This window comes from Pinus tabuliformis, chromosome 2_2, assembly GCF_031772625.1.
Source record: "Pinus tabuliformis cultivar Carrire ecotype Pingquan chromosome 2_2, CPIR1, whole genome shotgun sequence".
In the NCBI taxonomy this organism is placed as follows: Eukaryota; Viridiplantae; Streptophyta; class Pinopsida; order Pinales; family Pinaceae; genus Pinus; species Pinus tabuliformis.
The window spans coordinates 725,324,688-725,350,223 of NC_142300.1; the positions used below are offsets into that span (position 1 = coordinate 725,324,688).

The 25,536-nt window shown below is 36.9% G+C and overlaps 1 protein-coding gene across 1 annotated transcript; it reads left to right on the forward strand.

The window, feature by feature from the left end:
• Positions 1-18,043: 18,043 nt before the first annotated feature.
• Positions 18,044-18,532, forward strand: LOC149194713 (uncharacterized). The gene has a single exon (XM_089407766.1). The coding sequence runs from the start codon at positions 18,044-18,046 to the stop codon at positions 18,530-18,532; it is 489 nt and encodes a 162-aa protein (XP_089263892.1).
• Positions 18,533-25,536: the final 7,004 nt, after the last annotated feature.

Sequence of the window (25,536 nt, forward strand, 5' to 3'; positions counted from 1 at the left end):
TAGCCATTGTACCCATTATTGTTGCTTTTAAGAAGTGAAGCACCTTATATATGTCTCCAAACATTTGTTGACTGCTTCTGTTTGACGATCAGTTTGGGGATGATAGGCGGTATTTAATTGGAGTTGCGTGCCTTGTAGCTTGAAAAGTTCTTGCCAAAATTTGTTGGTGAAAGTGTCACGATCAGAACCATTGGAAGTCGGCATGCCACACAGTTTGAAAATTTGGTCCATGAAAGCTTGAGCCACCAAAGCGGGGGTAAATGGGTGGAGTAGAGTGCAAAAATGAGTATATTTAGAAAGTATTGTAGAAAATTCTCTACAAATCCAGCTCTGATACCATGTAGAAAATCTGTTGTAGGTTAACCCGATAATGCAATATATATCAAAGTAGAATACTATAACCTACTTCTACTATCAATTTGTGGAAGCTTAAAGATCAAGCTAAACAATATAACCATAAGAAGAAGAATCAATTGCACAATACACATGAAAATACTTTGGGGAAAGCCTCAGCTAAAAACCCCACTATCTATATTATCATACAAGGTGGAAATACATAGGAATTATACAAATCCTTAGCTCTCGCAACTAGCCAGCTCTCAGTACAATCCTCACAGATGCTCACAGGGAATCTAAGCTTCTCTCCAACCTTCCTCTCTACCCTTCCTTGCGTTGTTCCTATGCGATGATTCTCACCTCACCAAGAGGAATACTTCTGATCTCACACACTATCAATACTATGTAATCCTCAAGGAATGATTCCTTCTGCATGCATGAGTTTTCTTTATAGGAAAACACATGCAACTGATAGTACATTGTCCTTGTCTTTACTCTCAACTGGGTATTTCTCAGAATAGACATGCATGAGTTTCTGATGAGAGAATCTTTAGTTAATTGGAGTACACTAGTTGAGTGCATGCATGCATCAATTGACTGTTAACTCTCTATTAGTCCTCAAACAGTTTGGAACTAATTTAACTGGACTTAACTCAGTAAACTGAGTTAACTAATTACAACTCAAATATAACTCAATCTTATCTCCTTAATTTAGGGGATAACTCTTGCATGACTTCAGAAAGACTTCTAACTTGAATTTCTCCAACTAATTAAGTCAAAATAACTTAATTAATTATTTCCAAGTAGCTATTAAGACTAAATTCGATTTTAATTCAAGGAAAAATTAAATTGGAATATTCTTGTTGCCATATTTCAACAAGTCTGTCCACAACCACCATGATGATGGATTTGTTTCCCAACTTTGGGAGCCCAGTGATTAAATCCATGGAAACATCCATCCAGATAGAGGCAGGGAGTGGCAATGGTTGTAAAGTTCCTGGTAACTTGACTATTTCTCCTTTGTTGCGTCGACACACATCACATTCAACTACAAAAGTAAGAATGTCATTTTTCATGCCAATCCAAAATAAAGAACGACGAGCGTGTGCATAAGTCTTCTGAAATCCTGAATTCCCTACAGTTGGAGATGAGTGAAACTCTTCCAAAATGTGGGTTTTTAGGGTGGATGCTGATGATATAACTACTCAATCTTTGTAGCGAAGAATACCATCCGTACAAGAGTATTCGACTAATGAATTAGGATCTTCTCTCAAGTTATTAATAAGTTGGGAGAGAGATGGGTGTGATAACCATTCATGCGGGCCTCTTCAATCCAATCTAGTAGGAAGAGAGATTGATAGCATGATGCTTTCATCCTCAAATTGGCACGATAAAGCATAAAATACTACATTCTCACGCCCTTTCTTGTAAATGATCTCATAATCATATCCCAACATTTTGGCAAACCATTTATTTTGCTGTGGCGATGATAGATGTTGCTCCAAAAAATATTTTAAGCTTTGATCATCCGTGCATATTTGGAAACGTTGCCCCAACAAGTATGGTTTCCAGGTGTCTACTGCATGTAAGATGACCATCATTTCTTTCTCATAGGTAGATAGACCAAGATGTTTTCCACTAAGTTGTTGGCTAGTGAAGGTTAATGGTCGACCTTCCTGCATTAATACAACACCAATACCAGTACCGAAAGCATCACATTCAATAAACAAATATTTGGTGAAGTCTGGCAGGGCCAATACGAGAGTGGAGCACATGGATTGTTTGAGAGCCACGAATGCCTTTTGAGCTGCATTAGTCTAGAGAAATGAATTTTTCTTGAGAAGATTAGTGAGGCGTCTAGCAATGTGACCATAATTGCGGACAAAATTGTGGTAATAGCCAGTGAGACCCAATAATCTCCTCAAACTCTTCAAGGTTTTTGGTTGGGGCCAATCTTGCATTGCCTATATCTTTTTTGGATCAACTCCCACTCCTTCACGATCGACAATGTGTTCCAAATACTCGACTTCTTCCACACCAAAAGAGTACTTGGACAATTTGACAAATAATTTGTGATTTTGAAGCAGCTGCTAGATTAGGTCTACATGTTGAACATGCTTGTCCCAGGTTAGTCTGTATATGAGAATGTCATCAAAGAAGATGAGGACAAATTTTTGGAGACATGGTTTCAGCAGGTGGTTCATGAGGCTTTGAAAAGTAGATGGAGCATTACAAAGACCAAATGGCATGATCAAGAATTCGTAATAGCCTTCATGAGTTTGGAAGGCAGTCTTGGGAATGTCTACTTCCTTCATGCATATTTGGTGATAGCCAGAGCAAAGATCTAGCTTCGTAAAGAATTGAGCACCATGTAGTTCATCATGAAGATCATCAACAATCAGAATAGGAAATTTGTCTTTGATAATGAGCTTGTTGAGTGCCTGAAAGTCCGGACACATGCACCATTCACCATCTTTCTTTAGCACCATGACCATTGGTGATGAATAAGGACTGAAGCTGGGACAAATTACACTGGCTTCAAGGAGTTCCTTGATGATTTTTTCAATTTCATTCTTTTGGGCGAAAGGATATCAGTATGGGCACACATTAGGTGGTTGAGCCCATGGACCAAAGAGATGCTATGATCATGTTCACCCCTAGAGTGTGGAAGACCTTTAGTTTTTTCAAAAACCTGTTAGTGGTAGTCTAAGACATGTTTCATCTCAGGATGAATATGAGGAGTAGTGGAGTCAATGGCCTAGATGGCATTAAATTGGGTGATGACTCTATGATGGCCCTTTTTTAAAATATTTTCCATTCGATGCGAGTTGATGATAGTAGGGGCACTTGCCTAGAGTCCATGTAATGTATGAATGTGGTCATTCTGCTTAAAGCTGATATATAACTCTTGGGAATCCATTGAGATCGGGAACAATGTGTGAAGCCATTTAACACCCAAGACAATGTCACAACCACCCATTTCAATAGCAAACATGCAGGTCTTTAGGTGGTAGACTCCCATCTGAAGTTTAATATTTTCACAACGGCCTTCACATTTCATGTTCCCCCCATTTGCGATAAGGACTTGGAAATTAGAGACTACTTGCAAAAAACAATGAACAACTTCGATGACTCGCTTATGGATAAAGTTATGAATACTGCCAATATCAATCAATACCACTACTGGTCGATGTTTAAGAAATAATTGGATTTTGAGAGTTTGAGGCAAAGAAATGCCTGCCAAAGCATGTAGTGAGATAACTGGTTCATCTGGCATAGCTATGATATCAGTGTCAGGCTGGGTTTCCTTAACTTCGTCCTCAGGCCACCAAGGGTTGGGGCTTCCTCATATGAGCTATTATCAGTAACATCAATTTGAAAGAATTTTGGTTCCTTGCATTTATGGCCCGGGGAGTATTTTTCATCACAGTAGTGGCACAATCCTTGTTTTCTTCTTTCAAAAATTTCTTTTGGAGACACTTTTTGAACCTTAACTGTTTAGGTAGGGCCCTAAGCCTAGGTGGGATGCCCCTTGGCTATGGAATTTGGACAAGTTGACTGGGAAACTAAGGCAAGTTCCACCTTGATAGCATTTTTACAAGCATCCATCCATGTAGCTGGGTGGTGCATCTGGACATGGGCTTGGATGGATTCTTTGAGACCACTGATGAAACACTCCAAGTAGAAGTCATCTCCTAGACTGCCAGTTCTGATGGCTAATGTCTCAAAGGATGTAATGTAGTCTTTCACTGTGCCTGTTTGTCGGAGTTTAGTGAGACAACCCAAAAAATTAGATTCCTTGTCAAAGTGGTCACATAGGAATTTTGAGAACATGTGCCAAGTTATATTCTCGAGATAACATTTCTAATGTTACTGCCACCATTTCCATCTCTCTTGGCCCAAGTAAAGGGCTCCCACACCTAGTTTAGTTTGATCTTCACAGATATCATTAAGGGAGAAATATTGTTCCATTTGTGCTATCCATACTAGAAAATTAGAGGCATCAAATTTTTACATGCCATCTTGGGTGGTCGAGGGTGGGAATGTTGGTGATTTCCATGGAAGTGAATGTGATGGCTAGATTCTCCTTCGTGGTGTTCATCAACACTATGCTCCTACCGATGAGGCCTCTGCATCATATGATGAGCAATGAAAGCTGTGAGGTAATTTGTTCCATGAACTAATCCAACCTTTTTTCAAGGTTCTAGATCTTCTCATAGTCCATGACTTGAGATATGGTACCTACCACACACAAACCCCAGTCAACTTAAGATTAGTCTTCTTGGAAAGAGGGCGAGCTCAGAAATCTATTGGTGGGGGACTACCAGAAAATTGAGGTTGACAAGTGAATGGCACCAGTGCGATCAACTCATCGTCCTAAAATTTATGGGCTAAGTCTCTTTCAAGCATCTTGGGATGGTCTTAGTTTTTTTTTTTACTCCAAAAGGAGTTTTACTCCACACTGATCAATACTGCAGTGGACAAATTCCAGAAAAAATGATCTTGGCCAATGTCCTACAAAAATACGGCCCGGATTGTAGTAGCAACAAGCCTCACAGCACAAAGAGTCTGATCATCATTATGAAACCCCAACTGCTGAATGTGAGTTGCACGACAGCGACATAACCCTAACTGTTGGATCTGATTTGTATGACGGCAACAAAACCCAATTTCTGGATCTGATTTGCACTGCGGCGACAAAACCCCAACTGCCGGATATAATCTGGAAGATAAGGTAGTGGGAGATCTTACTTAACATAGGGAACTAGGGTCACAAAGGAGTGTTAGTTGCTACAAATCACAATATACACAGGGGTCCAACAATAGTACTCAACCAAATATTTCAGGGCGTTAACTAAGGAGGATTGACTGTACCCTTAGCCCTACTGCCCGAATACCCTATCTTACGCGCGGGTAATCTCCACGAGTGCTGTTCTCAGTGTACGGTAGTAGAAAGACAGTTGATGAATGATCTAAGTCTAGGTTTCATGTGAGTCTAGGGGGCTTCCGATATACCCAAGGGTATGTGGAAGTGTAGTCCGTGCGTGGTTCTGTCTAATACGCTACTATTCGAAGGGGTACCCACATGGGTTACAAGGGAGTCCAACAAGTGTGACCACCTCTTGTAGTTCCTGTGGGCATGCCTCCTCAAATCCACAGGTTTATGCACTCAACGACAAATCCCGCGGTTTAAAGATGCCGAAACACGTCTCTAGCCTAAAAATAATTCTGTGAAAATTGGAGGTACAACTGGCCTTGGAAAGTGATGTGATACCACTTGTTATTCTCTTGATCCGTGAGAAGTGCCATAATACCAAAAATGTGAAGAAATATAGCCCAGAACACAGAATAAAATGAGAAAAAAAAACAAGTATTTTATTATTCAGAAATAGATTCAATGTTCACTTGCCCCTTCGAGGGGGCAACTTCTAGTAGAGCAGAGCTCGATTACAATAAGGCTCAATGATCTTTCCTTTTCTAACTAAGGCTATTTATAGCTAGATGACATCCAAAATCCTAACTACTAGTGGTCCCTTACATAACACGAGTTAACCACTTTATTTATTAACTATAGCCCATTTACAACTAACTATGGTCCCTTTTCTCTAATGCGGGTCAACCACTTACAATTATTAATGCAGGATTTATTTACTCTCTAACTAACTATGATTATGACTCAGCCCATTGGGCTTATTACATAAATAAAGTGGTAAGGGATGGACCCTAACACACTCCATTTTTCTCCAATACCCAGTGCTGCCCTAACAACAAATTTAGTGAATTGAAATTAGCTATATTAAAGGAATATAAATGGATTTGGTGGATTATAATATAATATAAACATTAGTTAATGCCAATGAATGAGGTACAATTATAATATAATATCCATATAATATAAAAGGTAACCATCCAATAGATCTGATATCATTTACAATTATTCAATCAATTATTTTGAGGTGTGTTCTCGATGCTATTGAAACTATGACAAGGATGACTCAGATAACATCATGGCATTCATAAGATAGATTAATTAATCAATTTTTATGGATTTGGCGTTGCTAATTGCGTCTACGAGTCTCAATAATATGCATTTAGTTTCTTTGCGAATTTGAACTCGTGCGACAAAACAATTGAAACCATTACAACCTCGACTTTCCATCCATTTACCTCAGAGAATAATGCAAACATTAGCAGTCCATCATTTCGAGGTTGACTATTTGATTGGAGGCTCAACTTTCCCAAGCAGATTTAGAATATCGCGATACGTAGGTATGTATATAATCTTTGATGCTATTTTACATCTAAATCATATAAATAATATAACTGTGTTATATTAAAAATACATTTGGTTTGGAATCTATAAAGGTATAGTCAAATGCAATGTGTTTGTAGACATATTATTTGATTGCTCACCAGATTCTCCTAAAATAACAAGTCAATTATAGGTAGTGACTCTATGAGGCATTGCATGGCTATGAGAAAAATATACCAATAAAATGTGAAACATAAGGTCTCAAATATAGAAACCTTGAGTATGATAAACCAATGCTCCAACTGTTCATCAAAATTTTGACTTTGCTTGATGCTACACTAACTCTTTTTTTTTCATCTTTTGTTTGCAAATTATATATGCGAACGAGTCTGAATTAGGTAAGCCACACGAAATGTACAACTAAAATCCCAATTTCCAAAAGCCTAAATTGGTTTGCTGAAATTAAATGAAGGGAGGATGACTAATTTTCTAATGGATTGCCCCTGTACACTAGGACCTCCTACTATTGTATTAAGGTTCCCTAAATAGGAAATTGCAATATGCCTTTTCTAATGATATGAATGATTTGAGGACATCGAAGTTTGCAATATACTTATATAGATAGATGTTCTACCTAGAGGGATACTTCATTCTTATTATCAAATTTAATTTTTCATATGGATGCCATTATATTAGGGTAATGTTTTTCCTTGTTCTGAACATGAAAAGTGGTTTATTATCATATAAAGATATTATACTATCATATCACTTGAATTCTCCTATTGATTTCCTCCTTGCTCATTGTTGTTACCTTGCACTTCATATCCCACTAGAGCTTTGTACTTGTTGCCAACTCACCATATCTCCTTTCTTTCTTACAAGCCTAGTGACATCACTACTCAAACATTCTTTCTTTCTCCAAAATTAAATGGAAAGGAGTTGAATGTTGGTGATAATATTTTTGAATTGATGAAGAGGGGAAAGTAAAAATCAAAGTAAAAGAAAAGAGGATAAGTAGGATATTTAGAAATTACAAGGTTTTCATTTTACTATTTGTCTTTTTATTGAGCTGAGAGGCTTATTTTACAACCCAGTGTGAAGCGATGTGTAAGTATGTCCATCCCTCTTCAAATAAAAATAAAAATAAAATATTCTCTAAATGAAAAAACAATGTTGGCTATAATAGAATGTTAAATGTTAAACATTTACGCCTTCTAATCTACCCCAATTAAATTTGTTAAATGTTAAATGTTAAACATTTACACTTAAGATCTACCCCACACCGCGCTGTAGAGCGTCTCTTGACTAGCATAGATCCATGATAAGCATGGATCTAACATTAGCCAAGAGGGATCAAATTTCTTTAGGTTCAAAGTTATTTTAGAGTGAAAAAACAATGTCTATTTTTTAATATTTAAATTTTCTTTTTGAAAGTTATAGAGATTACATAACATGTGTATTGAGCCATTTTACTAGCGGACATTAAACTACTTTAAATATTATTAATATATTTTTAAATATATGTCAATTTTAATTAGTATTAAAATATTTTACTCATAACTCATAGTGGATATTTTATTCTATATAACATTAAAATATTTTCAATTAACATTTTTTTTCTATATATAGGTATACATGAAGTTGATATCACGTGTTAAAATATTTTTGAAAAGTATACGGTTTAAACATCTTGCTTACATTTTTTTGTTTGCTTAATTACGTTACATGAAATTATATTAGGACATGTGGAAAACTAATTAAATATGCATAACATGTTTTTCTTTTCTTTTCCTCCATTCAAAGAATATTTTATTTTTATGTTTATTTTAAGAGCACAGACATACTTAAAAATTGTGAGCCTCTCTAGATCTATGCTGGTCGAGAGGTGCTCTACAACCGGGTGTGGGGGTGGATGTCAAGTGTAAATGTTTAACATTTAACAAATTTAATAAGGGGTAGATTATAAGGCATAAATGTTTAACATTTAACATTTATATGTAGGCTAAATTTAAAAATAAAATAAAATATTAAAAGTAATAAATAAAAAGTTAAAAGTAATATAAAACTCAATGAGTGTAAAAATTTAAATGTTGGCTCAAGTAGTAATAAAAATTTAAAGTGAAAGTCAAGTACTTATATTTTGATTTTGTTATTAACTTTTGAATAGACTTTGTTACCATACCATGGGCCAATACCACGACTTATCAATACAACATGCCAAAAAACCATAACTTATTTCACAATCAAAATATTTTATAACAATATGACGTGATTCTTAACCATGGATATTCATCCCCACTTTAATGTGGATATTGTTAACATGTAAATAGGTTTTGTTACAATACCACAGGTCAATACCATGGCTTATCAATACCACATGCCCAAAAAACATAATTTATTTCACCATCAAAATATTTTATTTTATTTTATTTTTATATATTTTTAATTAAATCTAAAAGGAAAAAGGTTATTTTTGAGATATATCTAAACCGTCTATGCTCACAACTACTAAAAATATTCCCATAGAAATTAAATCAAGGTTTCAATAAAATAAAAATGAGAATACTTTTATATATAAAGATGTGAAATATATAAAATATGAATAATATTACTAATAATCAACATAGGTCCATCTTAACTAAGGATACAAGCGATGAGAGCAAACAAATTGACTAGCAATAATAGAGGAAATATAGTGCATGATTGTTTAAGTTTTTAATTATTGTATTTTATTTGATAAGATTGATCCAAAATATAGGTTTAATATTTTACAACCAATCAAGTTATTTTAATTTAGATACTTTCTTGAACACAATATCATGGAATCCAATTGAAGAGAGAGGGGGGAGGGGGGAGGGAGGAAGAGAGAGAGAAAGAGAGAGAGTGATGGGGGGAGAGAGAGTGAGAGGTGGGAGAAAGGAAGGAAGACAAATAGGAGGGGAGAGAGAGGAGAGAGGGATAGAGAGAGATGGGAGTTGGATGGGGAGAGAGATGGAGGAAATAACAAAGACATAAAGAGATAGAGGTTGAGAAAGAGAGGGAGCGACAAAGGAGAGATGGGGAGAGAGTGAGGGAGAGGGGAGGGAAGAGAGAGAATAGGAGAGGAGTGAGATAAGGAGAGAAGGGGAAGAGAGAGAGAGAGAGAGAGAAAGATGGAGGGTATAGAGAGAAGGATAGAGGGAGGGAGATAGTGACAAAGTTAGAGTGAAGAGAGAGAGAGAGAGTGATGGGGGTGTGAGACAGAGGGAGGTGGGAGAGAATGACATAGAGAGGAAGGGGGAGAGAGAGGAATCAATAGAGAGAGAGAGATGTAGTTGGAGGGGGGAGAGAAGGACGGTAGAAGAAATACATAGAGGGAGAAAGGTGGAGAGAGAGGGAGTGATAAGGGATAGATGGAGAGAGAGTGAGGGAGAGAGGAGAGAGAGAGGGAAGAGGGAGAGGAGAGTGAGAGGGAGAGAAGGGCAAGAGAGAGAGAGGAGTGAGGGAGAGGAAGCGATAGGGAGAGAGAGATAGATATGGAGAGAGAGTGTGTATGTTTGGGTGGTGAGATAGAGAGAGGGAATAAGAAAGAGACACATAGATACAAATATAGATATTATATATTATTATATAACCAACCGAGATCCATCTTAACCCTAGATCTATCAAGTGTCAAGAGCGATCAAATCTCTTGAGGTGCAAACCTTTCCTCAAATTTTCACTCAAAAAAGAGGTTTTGCACCTCGAGAGATTTGATCCCTCTCAGCACTTGATAGATCTGGGGTTAAGTTGGATCTAGGCCGGTAATAAAAATTTTATTTATATATTTTTTATTATGTGTTATTAAGTTATGAAATTTGATTTTTTGATTTAATATTTAATAAATATTAAAAAAATATATTTTTAATATTATTTATGTAATAATTTTATTGTGAAGAAGTTTTAGGTTTGTCGAACCACACACACACACACACACACACACACACACATATATATATATATTTGAAATGATGGAAAAATATTTTCTGGCAAATTTCAAATTCTCAAATATATATTCATTATTTGTAAACTCACACATGCATAAACATATTATATAAATTTACCATTTAATCATAATAATTTTAATTAAAATTTTATTTACATGAAAATAAAATAAATGGTTAAAACAAAGGTTATAATTTGAATTGTGATGATGATGGTGGTTATGCAATTACTTGGTTTACTTTTAAAATTGTATTTAAGAAGGTTATTATTGTAACAAATATCTTGAAATTATGATTTAATGTGAGTGTGCATGGGACATTCCAAGAGAAAGTGCTTTTCATTTTTAACCCTTTTAGTGTCACAAAGATGATAAATTCTTTCAAACCATAATTTCTTTAAAATTGTCGAATGCCCTGTTGCATTATGGAACTTGTTATTGCTCATATTCTATAGAGAAAAAAGTCCTAATCTCACTAATTAGAGTCACAAATCTACATTGGGGCAGGAAGTATAGAGGGTATCTTAATAATAATGTCAATGCTAGCAATAAATCCCAAAATGTAGATCAATGAATAATAATTAATAGAATTTTAGCTTATGTTATTATATCTGCTTATTTCAGAGTATATTGTTATTACTTTGCCAAATTAGCATTTGCCACCACCGAGAGTCCCAAAAATTAATTACCTAATTAATTAATACTAACAATTTAGTACTTTATGTATCAAATACCAGTGGAAGACTGGGAATTTTAGTACAAACATAGTTTTCCACAAGCTTGTTGACCTAAAAAGTACAACTTGGTTGATAGTCTTTTAATTACCAATGATGTCAGGTATTTTTGGTTAACTCACAGCGTTAGGGTTCCAATCCTGCATTACATATTAAATGGTTTTTCGAGTCTCCTTTTGGATTTTCTAGGGAGGTCAATTATGCTTTGAAAAGTCCAAGGTTATCTCAATTAGGGTTGGAATTTGACAGGTAAAATAGCTGTCATAGTGCATTTTAAACGTATTTAATGTTTTCAAATTTTATATAACCATCTCTTATGATGTGTCTTGAATTTTCGAAAATGTATTTTTGATGACTTATTTTTTTCAAAAACATCATTAATATCATATAGAAGGGAACACTCTATTTCTCTCCAATACCTCGTGCTACCCTAACAACAAATTTAGTGAATTGAAATTAGTTAAAATGGATTGATATTAGCAATATTAAAGGAATATCAATGGAGTTGGGGGATTCAAATAAATTATATACAAATATCACATATCAAAATTAGCTTCATAATTGTAATATCAACAGATTTGGTGGATTGAAATTAATTATATTAATATAACATGAACTAATATCACAATATCTGCTAGCCAATGTATTTAAATGAATGAAGAATACAAATACAAATAAAATTTCTATTATAAACATCAGTCAACGCCAATGAATGAGGTACAATTATAATATAATATCCATATAATATAAAAGGTAACCATCCAACATATATGACATCAATTTACAATTATTCAATCAATTATTTTGAGGTGTGTGCTCAGTGCTATTGACACTATGAAAAGGATGACTCAAACAACATAATGTTATTCATTAAGATAGATTGATTATTCAATTGTTATGGGTTTGGCATTGCTAATTGCATCTACGAGTCTCAATAATATGCATTTAGTTTCTTTGTGAATTTTAACTCGCGTGACAAAACAATGGAAACCATTACAACATCCACTTTCCATCCATTTACCTCAGAGAACAATGCAAACATTACCAATCCATCATTTTGAGGTTGGCTATTTGGTTGGAGGCTCAACTTTCCCAAGTAGATTTAGAATATCACGATTCATAGGTATGTATATAATCTTTGATGCCATTTTACATCTAAATCACATAAATCATATAACTATGTTATATTAAAATACATCTAGTTTTGACTCTATAAAGGTTTAGTCAAATGCAATGTGTTTGTAGACATATTATTTGATTGCCCACCAAAATTTTGCTACAATAGCAAGTTAATTGTAGGTAGTGACTCTATGAGGCATTGCATGGCTATGAGAAAAACCTACCAATAAAATGTCAAACGTAAGGTATACAAATACAGAAACATTGAGTGTGATAAGCCAATGCTCCAACTTTTCATCAAAATTTTGACTTTTCTTGATGCTACACTAATTTTTTTCATCCCGTGTTTGCAAATTATCTATGCTAAAGAGCCCGAATTAGGTAATGCCTCCATTTATTTAAAGCTTGAGCTATAGCATAAAAATATTTATCATAGGAAAGTTCAAAATATATCCAAACTAAATTTAATTTCACATACTTCTGGAAGTAAAAATCACACATGTAGATGATCTGAGCTCTGCAACAGCGCACGCGATTCTGCTGAGGAGTTTAGGTCTGTGCTCTAGGTCGCAAACGCCTACCCCTGATCGCCTTAGCTGGGCCTTACCCAAGATCGCCCGTCTCCATGGAGGTGCTGGGTTCTCCTCAGGGGCCACCCATCTCCCCTCCTCCACCTTCTGCCTCTGAAGAATTCAACTCTCTACTTGCTTCCTTGCCTAAATAGAAGAAATTCAAAGCTGAAAAGTTTGTGAAGAAACTGGATGACATCCCCGAGATTTATCTCCCACCAGAAGGGCTGATGCAAGTCACTCTGTCTCTAGCAGACCGAGCCCTTGTTGGCCAGTTCACAGGGCTTTGGCCTTCCCCTAAATCCACAAAGAACTGGGTTGCCAAGAACTGGGCACCCTTGATAAAAAACAGAGTAACGTCATACTTTCTCGCGAGAGGCTACTTTATGTTTGAGTTCACTGCAAAAGAGGACAATGATCTGATTTTCCGAAATGGACCTTACTTCATGGGCCCTCAGGGATTGTATCTAAATAAATGGACGCCAGACTTTGATCCGGCAGTGGATGTTCCCACAACAGTCCCAGTGTGGGTGAGACTCCCCAACCTTCCAGTGCACTGTTGGAATTGGGATTCACTGAAGCACATAGGAAACACTCTAGGCAAATTTATAGATCGGGCTAACAACAAAGACTAGTACGACTGTGCCAGAATCTATGTGGAGGTAGATCTAGAAGTGGGGCTTCCAGAAGCCATCAAAATCATTGTAGGTCCTTGGTCTCATCTGCAAAAACTTGACTATGAGCAGTTGCCCTTCAAATGCCAGAAATGCCACGTCTACGGCCATTTTTCCAGAGGCTGTCTATCTAATGGGGCAGAAGAAAAAGGGAAAGAAGAAGGCTGGAACCGGGTCAAGCGCACCAAGACCTCTCTCAAGAAGACTGTAAATGCAAATGTTAAATCCCCTCAGACGACTCCTGCTCAACAACCAACCATGGAAGGACAAGGGAACAAATTCTAACTCCTAAGATCTGAAACCGTGACCTCCCAAGAGGTTGAGATCCAAAAGGAAATTTCTCTTGCCAAAGCTTCCCCCTCCGTCTCGATCAAAGATGGAAGTTCCACAGAGAGATCCAAAGGGAAGCTCTCAAAAGAGGAGGAGGAAGTCCAAGAATCTAAGGAATAAGAAGAAGAAGGAGAAATAGGAGACTCTCAATCCTCTCCCAGAAGATCCACAAGAGGATGCAAGTTTGCCAGGGAAAAAAGAGAGAAAGAAACCTACAAAGACAAGATTCAAGGCAACTAGCCAACTTTAGAGAAGCTACTGGCAAAAACCCTGAAGATGATGAGGAATCAACCTCAGGGCTCCAAGGGAGCTCACCATAACAAAAATACATGAAGAAGATCGTCTCCTGGAATTGTAGGGGTATGGGCGCTAGAGCCAAGGAAGAAGCAATGAAAAGCTTAACAAGATTGGAAGCCTTGAATATCCTCCTCATCCAGGAGACCAAAATGGAGGATACAACTTTCCTCCAAGTAAGTAAAAAATTTTGGAATAAAAGTGAAGCGCAAGCCATCTCTGCTCGTGGAGCCTCGGGAGGGCTTGGATCACTCTGGAATGCCAACAAGTTCTCAATAATCTTTGAGACTTTGAACACCCACTAGATTTTATTAAAGATGCAACATCTAGTTACCAAGGAGATCATTTGTATGTTCAATGTGTACGTTCCTAATAATGCCAGGGAGAAAAATATTTGTTGGGACTCCATAAAAAATCTGGCAGACCTAGAGAATCTGGAAAACATCATCATCGCTGGAGACCTCAATCTCACCCTTCTCTTGTCAGAAAAAAGAGGAGGCAACATTGTAAGGGATCCGACAAGGGAATGAGCGGAGGATCTCATACAGGACTGGGACCTGCTAGACATCAAGCCTTCTACTGGTAAGTACACTTGGTCAAATAAGAGAGTCGGACCTGGTCATATAGCTGCAAGACTAGATAGATTTCTTGTTCAAAGCTTCTTTCTTCTTCTCGGTCTAGAGGCTAGAATTCACATCCTCCACAACAGTGTTTCGGATCACAAGCCCATCAAACTTGAGTTGTTGGCCCCCAAGGACCTGGGCCCTATCCCTTTCAGATTCAGTCCCCTATGGATCAAAGAGGCAGATTTCATGCAAAAGATTAGGGATTGCTGGAAGGACCTAGTCAAGGGTTCCCCCTTTTTTGTTTGGGAAGAAAAACTCAGAAGAGTAAAAGCAATGCTGAAAAGCTGGGCCAAGACCTTGCCCAATCCTGCAACTAAAAGGAAAAACATCCAAAGCTCCTTAGAACTGCACCATCTTCACTTAGAAGAAAATGAAATCGCAAAAGAAGATTTGGACAAGGATACACAGCTTTAGCAGAAATTACACAAGGCTTGCTTGGCCGAGGAAGAATTCTGGAGGCTTAAATCCAGGAGCCTTTGGCTCAAAGCTGGGAATAGAAACTTCTCCTTCTTTCATAAGCAAGCTCAAGCCAGGAAATGCTCTAACTCCATCTCTGAAATTAAAGAAGAGAACTACATCCTAAAGGATTTTACCAACATATAAAAGGAAACTTCCGATCATTTTAAGAATCTGTATAGTGAGGGAATGGAGGTTGGTCATAGTTCTAAACTCATGGATGTAGTTCCTCTCCTTATCACTGCTAGAATGAATCAACTCTTAGAAGCTAAAATCAACAAAAATGAAGTCAGGGATGCCCTCTTTGATATGGACCTCAACAAAGCCCCGGGACCAGATGGTTTCATAGCCAGATTTCTCTAGACTTGTTGGCAGATTGTGGAGAAGGAGTTCCTTAAAATGATCCTAAAATCCCAAGATTGCCAAAAAATTGGAGGCTGCACAAATTCAACATTCCTCGCTCTTATCCCCATGGAAAAAGGAGCAAACTCCTTCAACAGATTCCGCTCGATCTCCTTATGCAACATTGGATACAAAGTGATAACCAAAGTTATAGCGAACATATTGATGAACATTCTCCCAAAAATCATCCCAGAGAACCAAGGAGGATTCTTCCATGGCAGACAGATAGTGGACAACTTCATTTTGGTTCAAGAGGCGGTCCACTCTAGCTTGCATTGAAAAGCAAAAAGGTATGGTCATCAAGCTCGACCTAGCAAATGCATTTGATCGAGTTAGACATAGTTTTTTGATGGATGTTCTACACAAGATGGGTTTTGGACTAAAATTTATAAACTGGATTTAGGCATGTATTTTGGAGCCTTGGATTTCTCCCCTGGTAAATGGTAGGGCTGTAGATTTCTTCAAATCCTCTAGAGGGCTGAGGTAGGGGTGCCCCCTCTCACCCCTCCTCTTTGTGCTGCAGGCCTCTATTCTCAGCTTTTATCTAGACAAGAAACAACAAGACCAAGAGATAGCTAGGCTTAGCATAGCAAGAGGGGTAAAAAACATCAACCACGCCCTCTTCGCTAATGACACCTTTTTGCTGGGGGCTGTAACTTTGCTTTTAGCTGCTAGATTTAAAGAAGTGCTGGACGACTTCTGTGAAGTCTCGGGCAGCAAATCAAATAATGGGAAATGTCATATTTATTGCTGGAATATTTCTCCATCTTCCTCAAAATCCATTGCTAGATGTATAGGCTTTGCAGCCTCTTCAAATTGGACCTCTTTCAAATACCTTGGCCTTCCTATCTTCCTCAAGAGGGCCTTGAGAAAATATTGGAACCCGCAGCTAGAGAAATTCAAAACAAAAATGCAGGCCTAGGGATCCTCCTGGCTCAATATTGCAGGCAAAGTAGTCCTCATCAAAGCAGTTCTCAGCAGTCTTCCATTATTCCAATTTTTTGTTCTCTTAGCACCTGTGGGTATTCTCAAGAAGATGGAGGATCTTATTAGAAAATTTTTCTAGAAGGGAGGCAAGAAAAATGAAAAGAAATCCCACTTGTCAACTGGGAAATTATTTCCAAGCCACTTCAGGAGGGAGGACTGAATTTTAAAAACCTCTGTGCTCAAAATTTAGCCATGGGAGTGAAACTGATTTGGAGAATTATAGCTCCCAATCTAGGCTGGGCGCATTTAGCATTATGGAAAAAATACTTCAGAGGAAGGTGACTTAGCTGCTTGGATAAGCCCAAATCCCACCTCAAATCTCCCTTCTGCATTCTTAGCAACAAAGAAACTCCTTTGGCGAATGCGCAGGCCTTCTGGATCCCCGGGAACGACCAATACATTAACCTTTGGGAAGATCGCATCATGAACAGACCCGCGCTGGCTGAAACGAACCCCTTGCATGCACTCCGAATGTGGATGACGGACGCCCATATTATCTCGCTGTGGGATATATCGTGCTGGAGCGGTAATAGCTAGACAGGCTAGAAGCAGCTCCCGGTCCCTCCTGCTCTCCAATGTGATTGCCTAGAGCTCTATAATCTCTTGCACGGGCTGGCTCCCATTCGCGCTCAGAGGAAAGATGCCCGAGGTTGGGGTCTGCAGCGTGAAGGCTACTCGGTGGCACATGGGTACATTGAAATCTTGGAAAGGCCATACATTTAGCCAGAACCTGCTCCTTAGATTGGGATGTGGAAATTCCCCTCCATCCCAAAAATTGATCATTTCTGTTGGTTGCTTTGCCATAAAAAAAATTCTAACGAATGACAGGTTGCAGAAGAGGGGGTTTTTTGGCCCTTCAAGATGCATGTTATGTAAAGAAAAGATTGAATCCGCCCTTCATCTCATGCTGGAGTGTAGATTTGCAGTCCATATCTTGCAAGAGCTCCTTCGAGCTTGGAAATCTAGCTTCACTCTCCCCTGCACTATCCTGGATCTATTTGCCGTATGGCTGGCCAGATACGCAGGTCCAAACCCAAAAAACAATCTAATCATAGCATCTTGGACTGCTCTTCCCAAATTCATCAGTTGGCAGATTTGGTTAGAGAGGAATAGAAGGATATTCAGAAACAAAGAGGAGGATTTCAAATTGTTGCAACCACAGTAAAATGTCAGCTAAATGAAGGTCTGAGAGACAAAATGGATGACTCAAACCTATGCCAACAAGACATTGAGTTGGGTGCTACACTTAGTCTCCAATTCCAAAAATCAACCACCACCCCCACTTCTCCCAAAGAATGGAAAATGAGAAAAAATGAAGAAGACTTTCAGACATGGATTTCCAAGCAAAAAATTCCCTCTCTCTTCTTTGATGGGGTAACCAAGGGAAATCCAGGAACCGCTGGCATGGGAGGGCTCATAATAAATACAGAAGGAACTCCTACTCATAGATATGCTTGTGGACTGGGTCACTCCTCTAACATGCAAGTTGAAGCGCTGGCCTTTCTCCAAGGGATCAAGCTGCTTAAAGAGTTGGGACTTAAGGAGGTTAATTTTTTTGGCGATTCACAGGTCATCATCAAAACAATGGCGATAAACTCTACTCCAGTAGATTTTCATCTTGCAAGGATGATCGCAAGAGTCAAAGATATGGCAAAGCCCCTGAAATTGGAGTTTTTCCGTGTGCTGAGAATAAATAACAATGAGGTAGACATTGAAGCAAACAAGGCAGTCCAGTTACCTGCTGGGACTATTCTTAAAGACAAAGAAACATCGTGGGACCCAATTCCTTAATCTTTCATGTTTTATTAGCATTTTATTGAAGCAATTTGTATGCATTCACAAGCTCGGGCAAATAATAGAAATAGAGCTCATTGTAAAATGTAAGAAGAGATGATTCATAAGCGTATGTGCCTTGATCCTCTTGTTGGAGAGGTGCTTAGAAATCAGCTCCATTATATGCAATCTGAGTTGTGGCTTTATGCCAAGTATCTAATGAAATCCCATAACTGTTTCTGTATATATATATATATATATATATATATATATATATATATATATATATATATATATATATATATATATTACAGAAACAGTTATGGGAAACAATTTTGCTTCATTTAATTTCTCACTAAAATACACAATTGGTCACCCTTCTTGACTTAAAACTACTCCAATAACAACTCCACTAGCATCTGTTTCAACCAGAAAACAAACAACTCTATGATCCTTTGCTTTATCAACTTAAGATTTCTATCTGCTGCTATATTCCATTTGAATGTTTGGTTACTTTTTTTGATGGTTTCGTTAATAGGTGCACAAAGGCTGCTAAAATTCTTAATGATTTTGATTTTTATATAAAAAATTGCAAGACCATGGAAAATTCTTCAAAAATATTCTTTGGAACATGCCACTCAATAATCACTTTGAATTTTTATGGATCCATTTTTAGATCATCCTTAGAAATGAAAAATCCTAAGTATACTAATTCTCTTTTCATAAATGTACACTTCTTCAAATTAATAAACAACTTTTCGTGCTGCAAGGTTTTTAAAACTAATATGAGATGCCTCAAATGCTCCTCTTTTGTTTGGATGTTTACTAAAATGTCATCCAAATAAAAAATGACAAACATACCTGTAAACTCAACGATTTCATTCATTAGCCTCAGGAAAGTTTTGGGTGCATTAGTAAGACCAAAATGAATCACTAACCTCTCATAAAATCCATCGTTGGTCTAAAATGATGTTTTCCACTCATACCCTTATTTGGATTTGGTGGTACCCACTCTTTAAATCAATTTTAGAAAAATATCTAGCACCACTCAAACAATCAACCAAGACATCAATTTATGGAAGAGGAAATATGTAGCTGATTGTTATTTTATTGCTGAAGAACTTCACTAATGGGAGTCCTAGGGTCAATTCTACTCGACACCATTAAGTTTAGGCTCTACTAATAAGCTGACGAGAAGTGATCCCTTCGGGTGGATCCACTTGGATATTTCATTGGAAAAAAAGCATAACCTTAACTTCATCAGACAAATCATCTAGACTAGTATTAGTAAGAATTACTTTGGGTTTACTAATTAAATCAAAATGTAATTCTTCCTTCTTAACCTCTTGTAACAACTAGTTTACACTCACAAAAAATACATTAAGAACAACTTCCTCTTTAACTCCTTTATCTGGAAAAGGTAACAATGTGTGTTTCTTAACATATTTTTCAAGGCTATATGTGTTCTTTCTACCAACATGGACAATTTTCTGATCAGACTGACATGGCATCCCCAACAAGATATGGAAGGCATCCATATGCATCACATCACATAATATTTCATCTTTGTATCTCCCAACATGGAACTCTACTTCACACTATTTATTCACTAAGGTTTGATGACCCTTTTGTAGCCAAGATACTCTACAAGGAGTAGGATGTGTTATCCACTTTAAATCTAGTTTCTCTACCATCTCTGTAGAAACAAGATTGTTTTTAATTCCACTATCAATTACAAGCTCACAACACTTACCTTTTGACTTATATGTGGTCCTAAACAAGATTTTCCTTTGAGTTAGCTCCTTAGATTCTCTTTCTGAATTAATCAAAACTCTTTTCATTAGAAATGATCCTCCTACCTCAGGAACTTCTTCATTTTCTATTGTATTTTCACCTTCTTCTTTGGATTTTGCAACATGTGAACCTCTCTGATTTATTGGATTATTTTCTAAGCATTCCCATGACATGTATCCCAACTTTCCACACTTATAGAATCTAGGTTGGTAGTCTCTACCTATGCCTTTGCCTCTAGAAAAATATCTTCCTCCTATAAAATCACCTCCTCTTAGTGAACTTCCACTCTCTTCTTGGAGATTGAATTCTCCCTATGTTTCCCACTTGTACTTTACTTCTTGTAAGGCTTCTTCCTGTGTTATTTTGGCTATGCTTCCTAATGATCTTTTCTTTTTCCTTTAAAACAACTTGGTAGGCATGATCCTCTTGTCTTTTTTGAACACCTAATATTTGGGATTATGAATGCTATGTAAATATTGTAAATAGAAAAATAAGATAAGTTGGAAGACAAAGAGACATTGGGAGATGAAACCCAATAGTCTCCCTCTCCATGTATATATCTATGTTTTATCTTAATTCAAAAAACAAGTTATTCTTGGAATTACTCCTCGCCTATTATGGTATTAGAGCCAACCCCAAATTTTTAACATTTTTTCCTTGTAACTCCTATCTACTGCAATCATTCTCTGCTATATTGTCCCAATGGTCATTTTTTTCCAGTGTCATATAATTCTTACAACCCATTCTCCACTTATTCTCTGTGTTTGATAATTTCGTTGGAAGGCAACATTGAATACTACATGCATGTGATATATCTGCGCGATGTAGTCGTGGAATGAAACATTGAAAGCAACGTTAAATAAATGCTAGATGAAACCCCTGTCGTGATGAAATCCGGTTTGAATTGTTGACCTGTGATATTCCTTTTTCAATTTCTGATGCAACGGTGAGTGTGGATCCTTCATTGTTCAATTAATATATCTCTTGTTGAGATATCTCATGATGCGTGGCATTGAGAACAAGGTATTTTTGGTCGGATGTGAGCCCAATTTTGGTGCCTCCATTCTGTGTTGAATGTTATATATTCGAGCCATCCTCTATGGGAACACTGTGAATGAAAATGATCAAGCATCATATGGTTGAAATTATATTCCATTGATGCGTTGATTTAAAAGAAAGGGAATACTGTGCATTCGGTTGAGCATTGGATTGTCTCCGCCTTAAAATTGGTTTGAATTTCCAAATGAACATTGGTCTGTGTGAACTATGCATGTTGATGCATTGAATGATGCGTTGACTAATTTGAGGTATGCTAACATTGTTGCATTATGTGATTAAACAAGTTTGGATGGCTGATAACCATGACTGTGTTGTTTTCAAACTTGCCGTGTGCTCCCTTTTTTGAAGATTGCACATTGTGTTGAGCTCGATATAGTGAAAGGCGTATGGTGTATATTGGAAACTGTGTATGAAAATTTGGTATGGTATTTACTAAAAACCGTATGTATGAAAGGCGTATTTCATATGGTGTATCATGAAAATTGATTCCTAAAAAAAGGCCAAAATATGAAACTTCTGTGTGTTGAAGTATATGAAGAGCTCCTTTTTATTTTAAGATGGCATATGGAGTATTTTTTAAGACCATAATTTATATGTTGAAGATACTAATGTATATGTTGGAGCCTACATCTTTAGTTGAAGTCTTTTGAAGATAGCCAATTATTTTTATTACAAAGACATCAAATTATTGTTGCAAGTATTATAATAATTTGAGGCTAGATCAGACTATACCATGCATTCACTCATCTCGATTGTGGGAGTAGTTCTCTCTAGGAAAGAGAACTATCATGAGGGGTCCCAGAAGATGAAACACACCTTAATTTTTAATGAGTTGTGGAAAGGGGTCTGTGAAGGATAAGGAGACAATGCACCAAAAAAGCCCACTTTAGACAAGGAGCTTGCGATTTGGGAAAAAAAGAACAACAAGGCCCATGCCTTGATTGTAGTGTCTGTAAATGAAGAGGCAAGTCACCATATTTCTCCATTTTCAAATTCCTTTGAAGCCTTAAATAATTTGAAGTAATTGTATGACTCACACTCTAAACTTGAAGTTGTTCAATTGATGATAAAGTTGTTCAACCTGGAGTTGAAAATTTATGACCCTCTTGCCTTATTATTAGAAGTAAGATCCATTATGCATGAAATAAAATCCATTGGTATTGAAATATATATTCCTCTCATAGCTTATTTTAAGGAACTATATCCCACCTATTTACATTATCTTGAGTCATTGCAAGCAAGTGACGACCTTAAGGAGATTACGTTTAACTCCCTTGAGAATAAGTTTGCTGAGAGAGAGAAGGTTTTTGGGAAGAAGAAAAATCCTCAGTCTACTGAAGGATCTATGTGACTTGCACAAAAATATAAGAATCATGCACAAGGTTCTTCTAGAGGAAGAGGTGGCCGAAGAGGAAGAGGAAGGAAGAATTTTAGAGGCAGGGGAGGAGTCATTTCCAAGGAGAAAGGTATAATATTCATTTCATATGATGCAATAAAGATGGACATGATGAATTCACATATACACTACCTTGGTACAAAATTAAGTACAAAAGAAACGAAGGAAAAGGTAAAATAGCTAACAATGGGAAAGGAAAAGCACCTGAGTCCACTCATTATATTGTGGCACATTGCAACATTAGAGTACTGAAGACTTATTCAATGATTCACTTGCTTCATGGAAATATGCTTGGTTGCTTGATTCAAGAGGAACTTGCCACATTGTTTTCAGAATATATTTCTTTGAATAATTCATTGATAATGTTGATGGAGCAGTATGCTTTGCAGACAAGTCAAAACTCAAGCCATCAGGGCTTGGCACCATCAGGCTCAAACTGCCTAGTTTTCCAGAATTTCTTCTACATGATGTTCTATACCTTCCATACCTGAGGATAAACTTGTTGTCTTTGGTCCACATCCACCAGAAAGGATACTCCATTCATATATTTGATGGCAAGGTCGAGGTTAGAAAAACATCAGATCACTCACTTGTCATGAATGGGATCAAAGAAGAAATACTTTTGAAGCTACACGTAACCTCTGCTCGTGCAAAAAACTTTTCATACAATTCTCACTATGATCAAGGTACGTTTCCATCAAGTCTTCCATGGCATGCTATATTTGGACACTTGAACTATGAAAACCTCCATTTGTTGAAGAAAAATTATGTTACTGGTTTTCCTACAATTCCTAGGAAACTTAAGCAATGTGATGTTTGTATCTTGGGAAAGCACAACAAATAATATTTTCATGATTCTCATGACAGATCACATAGAAAAATTGAACTCATTCATTCAGATTTATGTGGCCCAATGCTTGTTTCTTCTGCAAATGGTAATAAATATATGATGACATTTATTGATGACTACACCAAAATGTGTTGGGTTTATTTATTGAAGAACAATTTCAAAGCATTTGAAACATTTAAGAAATTTCATGCATGGATTGAAAATTAAGCACAATATCATATTGGCTCTATTCACATTGATAATGGAAAATAATACACTTCAAATGAATTTGAAAACTGTCTTCGCTAACATGGGATCAAACATTAAACAATTGTGCCCTATAATCTCCAATAGAACGAAGTAGCTAAAAGAATGAACATGGCAATCTTAAATATGGTACCTTCCATGATGTTTTTCAAGAATTTTAAACTGATGTTTTGGGCTGATGTAGTTCTATGTGCTATGTAAATAAATAATAGGTGTCCATCTAATGCTATCTAAAACAAGACTCCCTATGAAATGTGGCATGGCCACATTCTTTCGGTGAGGCATCTTAGGGTTTTTGGTTCCACCTATTATGCCTTCATACCTAAGGAACAAAGAAACAAAATCAGTGCAAGGAGTCAAAAATGTATTTTATTGGGGTATTCAAACACCTCTAAAGCATACTATCTCTATGATGAAGTGCATAATAAGTTTATAATATCTAGGGATTTGATCTTTCTTGAATCTTCCAAGATTGACAATGTTGTTGAACGACAACTTGATCGCTTGGATAGATTTAGAGATGCAAATTATTTTCAAGGGTTTGATAATGAGATTCCACATATTGAAGGGGGGATCCCTATACTAGATCAAAATATGGAATCTTCTTTTGAAGCACTCTCTCCCTTGCATGAACCTCTAGCCACTAATGACACTTTTTGAGTTATGTGATTGACATAATTGGGAGAATAAATATTGATTCAGCAACATCTCAGTTAACTGAGCATCCTGGGCCATCTCAGAAATGTCCTCCAAAATGGCTAACAAATACACTTGAAGTGTTCGTCTTGATGAGGTTGGAAAGATAAGAACAAGAAGCTCAACCAGATAGAATGGAGGTGATGTAGACGATTCATATTCACCTGTTGATATGGATGTTTCTTATTATTGTGAACTGAATTTGTTTATAGATTTTAAGCCAAATTCCTTCAAAGAAGCCATTTCTCATGATGAATGGAAAGAAGTGATGCAAAATAATATGATGCTTTGATAAAGAATAGCACCTAAAAGTTGGTTGATCCTCCATTAGGAAGAAAACTAATAAGATGCAAGTGGGTCTTAAAAAACAAGTATAAATTAGATGGTTCACTTGGCAAGCACAAAAATAGGCTTGTGGGAAAAGGTTTTGCACAAAAGGAAGGAGTCGATTATGAGGAGACTTTTGCCTCCACAAAAAAATGGGCTACCGTCTGGACACTCTTTGCCTTGGCAACTAAGAATGGTGGGAAGTCCATCAGATGGATGTAGAAACTAATTTCTTGAATGGAGATATGAAAGAGAATGTTTTTATGTCCCAACCATAAGTATTTGTTGTGAAGGGTTAGCAACATAAACTATCCAAGCTTGTAAAATCTTTGTATGGCCTCAAGCAAGCACTACGAGCGTGGTACGAGAAATTGACTACACATCTTCTAAAACCCAATTTCAAACATTATGATCTTGATGATGCAATGTTGTTTGTCAAGAAAGTTGGCAAAACAATTGGATATCTTGCGGTGTATGTAGATGATCTTCTAATGACAGGGAACAATGAGAGCTACATTGCATCCATAAAGAAGGAACAAAGGAAAGGTTTTGAGATGACAAATTTGGGCTATGTTCACTACTATCTTGGTATTGAAGTAACCCAAAATCCAAAGTTGATAATCCTCACTCATAAGAAGTAGGTTGGAGATCTGT